Source organism: Sinocyclocheilus anshuiensis, unplaced genomic scaffold (genome assembly GCF_001515605.1).
Source record: "Sinocyclocheilus anshuiensis isolate Anshui unplaced genomic scaffold, SAMN03320099.WGS_v1.1 scaffold1497, whole genome shotgun sequence".
In the NCBI taxonomy this organism is placed as follows: Eukaryota; Metazoa; Chordata; class Actinopteri; order Cypriniformes; family Cyprinidae; genus Sinocyclocheilus; species Sinocyclocheilus anshuiensis.
The window spans coordinates 874,161-878,309 of record NW_015543492.1 but is presented as its reverse complement, the minus strand read 5'-3'; the positions used below and the strand labels follow the sequence as shown (position 1 = coordinate 878,309).

Here is a 4,149-nt window from a genome sequence, read left to right as displayed (position 1 = left end):
ATAACTCTTCAAGGACAAGGAAAAAGTCTATTCTTTTTAATCACTTTATCTTGTTTTGTTGAATATTTTAGCATTAAATTCTCTTTTAGTTTCTCAACCTTGGGCTTGTAATGTCAAAACATGCCTTTCCATAGGCACAATTACATCCCGAAATATTTACATTTTATTGATTTATTTCTAAATAACACAATGCAAATCACTCACTATTTGAGAAAGTTTACAATTTAAAATAAAATAAAAATTGAATAGAAAAGTGCCAGATATAAATTTGCATTTTTGGAATTTAAAAAAGTGTCATAATTATGAGACATAAACTCTCATAAATTCTGGCTCTTTTCTCAGAATTCTGAATTTATATCTCACAATTCTGACTTTTTTTTCTCACAATTCTGAGTTTATATCTTACAATTCTTATTTTTTTCCCCCTTGCAATCTCGCAATTTTTTTTTCTCAGAAAGTCGCAATTACCTTTATGTATGTATGTATGCATTTATTTATGTTTATTTACTTATTTATTTTTTAAAACTGCCTGCATATCCATCCAACCGGAGGACTGCAGTGAACTTGCAATGCGTGCACGTAGTGCATCATTGTGGGCGAAAGGCTTGCGTGCCCTAAATGAGAAAATGAGCAATGTATAATAACGCTCTAGTCTCTAGACACGAGTGCAAAGCAGCATATATCACTATAACGCTTTCTCTTCGGGTCTGAATGTTTGTGAAACGAAAATCCTACTGCGGGACGTCCTTATTCGTCCCATTGAAGGAGTGAACAATGAGAACACGATGTCAGACAACAGTGTGTACTACAGCTCCAGGATCCGCGTTAATTGCGGACATATGGCTCCTACTGGAATCATTGAGGAAACGGACCTTCTGGTACCCAATTCGCGTGATTTGCATGAAAAGAAAGCCATTGGTTTATAGACCGTGATGTAAAAGAATGACCTGAAAGCCTGAGGCCACAGCTAGTAGTTGATTTAGTGGTTCGTGGCAGAAGCAGCGCGCGAAAACGCAGCTCGGGAGGACAGATTTTGTATCGTAGCAATGTTGCAAATGAGGTGCAAAACAACAAAATCTTCCAAACAAAATTATTAATTGATTACGACCATTTGCATGCAAGATTATTTTGTATTTATATATTTTAATAACCCAAATAATTAAACATATTATTCGTTTTCTAGAAAGGGGGTTACATTTGAATAATCATATAAAACGGCATACATTTATAAAAAGTTTCTTTGATGAAAACCGAACGGATGTGTGAGATAAATAAACCCTTCTGTCTTATTTCAGGCTTCGAGAAAAATCTGGCGAAGGCGTGCACGTCTCACAGCGTCATTAAGCCATCCAGTTCAACGTTGGTCCCGGGAGATTTTTTTATGGATTAAATTAAGTACTTCCATCTTCATTTCCCACCTGATCGCAGCCATATAAATCCCAACAGCTGATCAACAGACTTCAGAAAGCCCGACGCCTTCAGACGGAACAGCTGGGAGATAAAGCAGGAGAGAGGAGAGCGAACAGGCTGACGCAGACTCAGCTGCTTCACTGTCCTTTCTGTGCCTTTAGGGGAAGAAAAGCATCTCGGAAACTAGAGGACTAGTTAGTTTAAACTTAAAGCCCTAACCTGGCAGATACGATCGTCGTGAAGGATCCCAGTGGAACTAAAGAGAGCGGAAAGCGAAAGAGAGAGAGCGCGCGCAGCGGAGCGGAGCTGTCCAGTGCTGAACGCGCGCCGCCGAACGGGAGCTGTCCAGTGCTGAAGTTGCATTTCTGCTGAGAGCATCGCGCTGCATCAACACAAGCGCATCCTGGGGTTCGAGGGTTCTGCCGTAACCCTTCGCTGACATCCGAATCTCGGCATTACCGAAGAGGAACGGTACTAAACGCGTTTTGCCCCAGCGTTGCATGAGGAAAGCGAGCGATTCGACCGGCGGACAAGTATTCTTTCCCCTTCAACGTAAAACATGCCAAGGTCTTTCCTGGTCAAAAAGGTTAAGCTTGATGATTTCTCATCCGCTGATCTGGAGAGCTCCTATGGCAGATCCAGGGCAGACCTCAGCCTGCGCTTTCACGAGAAAGGTAATCACATTTATTTGACATCCAGTTCGTATTTACGCAAGGGCATGTGCATGTATGTTGACGTTTGATGGTTTATAATCACAACCTCGTGTAGTTGACCCACGGTCACATTGTATTGATCACCGTGAGGCGCATCAGTTTTTGTCGAGTCGGCACATTTCAGGTGTTGCGCTCTTTCAAGCACGCATTCGACTCGCTTTCAGGCGCATTTTATTTGTACAAAACGCTGCGCTAGCAACAAGTACTTCACATTTATACCGAGAGTTATCAAAACGTGAATAATCAACGCATGCAGTCTGTTAAGGGATCGCTTGATCATGTTTCACGTTATTATTCACGCTCTACATAATCTGCGTTTTGCACACACTTGCATAAGCAGACGTTTATGGAATATTCATGCATGCATCTGGGGGTTACAGAGTAATATCTTTTGTGCATTTGGTACACATCGACCTAATTCTACACAATTTCTATCAAGACTGGGAATGCAATTATAACTGAAACTATATCATTCTCCTCGCCATTGTGTTTAAATGGGTTGCCACGCTAATTGAAATGGAGCACTACTGATTTTTTTGCACGCTCGTGTGGGTTAATGTAGAAAAAGTCATTGCGTCTGGGTTCACCTAAACGAGCTGAAGTAACAGGAACTGTTGCATCGCCTCCCCCCTCACAGGCTACATCAGCGACTACATGACCCCGGCACCGTACGATGGCGCGAGCGACAACGGCATCAAAGTGCCCTCGCCCGGACCCATCTACAGCGATTATGGAGCGCCGGATTCGGACCAGCCTGACAGCCCACAGTCGGAGATCTCCTCGGGCTATATCAACGGAGACAACGCGGTCAGTGAGGGCTACACAGTGGATGCCTTCTTCATCACAGATGGGAGGTCGAGGAGAAAAGTCATCAGCAGCCCCAAAAGCCTTCAGCGGCACACGTGCAACGAGTGCGGAAAAACATACGCCACGTCTTCCAACTTGAGCAGACACAAGCAGACACACCGCAGCATGGACAGCAAAATGGCCAAGAAGTGTCCCACCTGCGATAAGGTTTACGTCTCCATGCCAGCCATGGCCATGCACTTGTTGACCCACGACCTCAAGCACAAGTGTGACATATGTGAGAAGGCCTTCAGCAGGCCTTGGCTTTTACAGGGACACATGCGCTCGCACACAGGCGAGAAGCCCTTTGGATGCGCGCACTGCGGGAAGGCATTTGCCGACCGCTCAAACCTGCGTGCCCATATGCAGACACACTCGGCCTTTAAGCACTACAAGTGCAAGAGATGCAACAAGACCTTTGCTCTCAAGTCCTACCTGAACAAGCACTACGAGTCGGCCTGCTTCAAGGGAGCGTTTGCTCCTTTGAGCCCAATGGAAGTGTGAAAGTTTGACAGCACAACAACAACGTCTCGGAGGATTAATCGCATGTACCTTAACTTTTCTTTTCTAACGAGTAATAACTAAAGCATTTTTAATCATGATTTTATCCAATACTATCAGTAGTCATTCAGAAGTTAAATATCAGGGAAATGCCAGAGTAGTATTAGCGGATACTTCCACGGGATGGGGAGGGGAAGGGATATAGGGTCCTTTTGTAAGTGGTTATGCACTGCCTGCCTCTTATTTAATAACGTAGTTTTAGAACGTAGGTGCGTGCGCTGCTGAACGGACAGCTTTGCGCACGATCCGGATCATTTGTTCCAAATCTGCGGATGTGAATGGCGCTAAATCTGGAAACGCTGTTGTAGGAGATCCTACTGCAGCATGGACAGCTGGACACAGCAAACTGATCTTTGAAAAGCACTTCTTTGAGAACATTTCCGACTTTTTTTGAAGAAAAAAAAATCAATAAACATAGTAGCACAAACCTTAGCAATTCAGGTAGACAGGCCTTGTATTAGTCAAACCTCTGTTTTTGTATTTACAGACAAGGATAACTAACTGTTTAATGCAAGACGCCTTGTAAATAATCCTTTGGGATTAAATATTTCTACAAGCTGTAAAGAATCAAATGAACTTATTTCTGGACTTCTGTTGCCTGGGTTTTTTCCCCCAGCAT

The 4,149-nt window shown here is 43.5% G+C and overlaps 1 protein-coding gene across 1 annotated transcript; it reads left to right on the top strand.

Moving 5' to 3' along the window:
* The first annotated feature begins 1,424 nt into the window (after positions 1 to 1,424).
* On the top strand, positions 1,425 to 3,534 carry LOC107694755 (transcriptional repressor scratch 1-like). Its single transcript, XM_016494435.1, has 2 exons — positions 1,425 to 2,084; positions 2,761 to 3,534. Exons 1-2 carry the CDS (start codon positions 1,970 to 1,972, stop codon positions 3,471 to 3,473), a joined length of 828 nt encoding a protein of 275 aa, XP_016349921.1. The 5' UTR covers positions 1,425 to 1,969; the 3' UTR covers positions 3,474 to 3,534.
* The last annotated feature ends 615 nt before the right edge of the window (positions 3,535 to 4,149 follow it).

Bases quoted from the DNA above. Each gene is read 5' to 3' on its own strand.
- LOC107694755 (XM_016494435.1), top strand. From the start codon at position 1,970: ATGCCAAGGTCTTTCCTGGTCAAAAAGGTTAAGCTTGATGATTTCTCA. The intron at 2,085-2,760 runs GTAATCACATTT...CCCCCCTCACAG, and splicing joins CCTGCGCTTTCACGAGAAAG to GCTACATCAGCGACTACATG.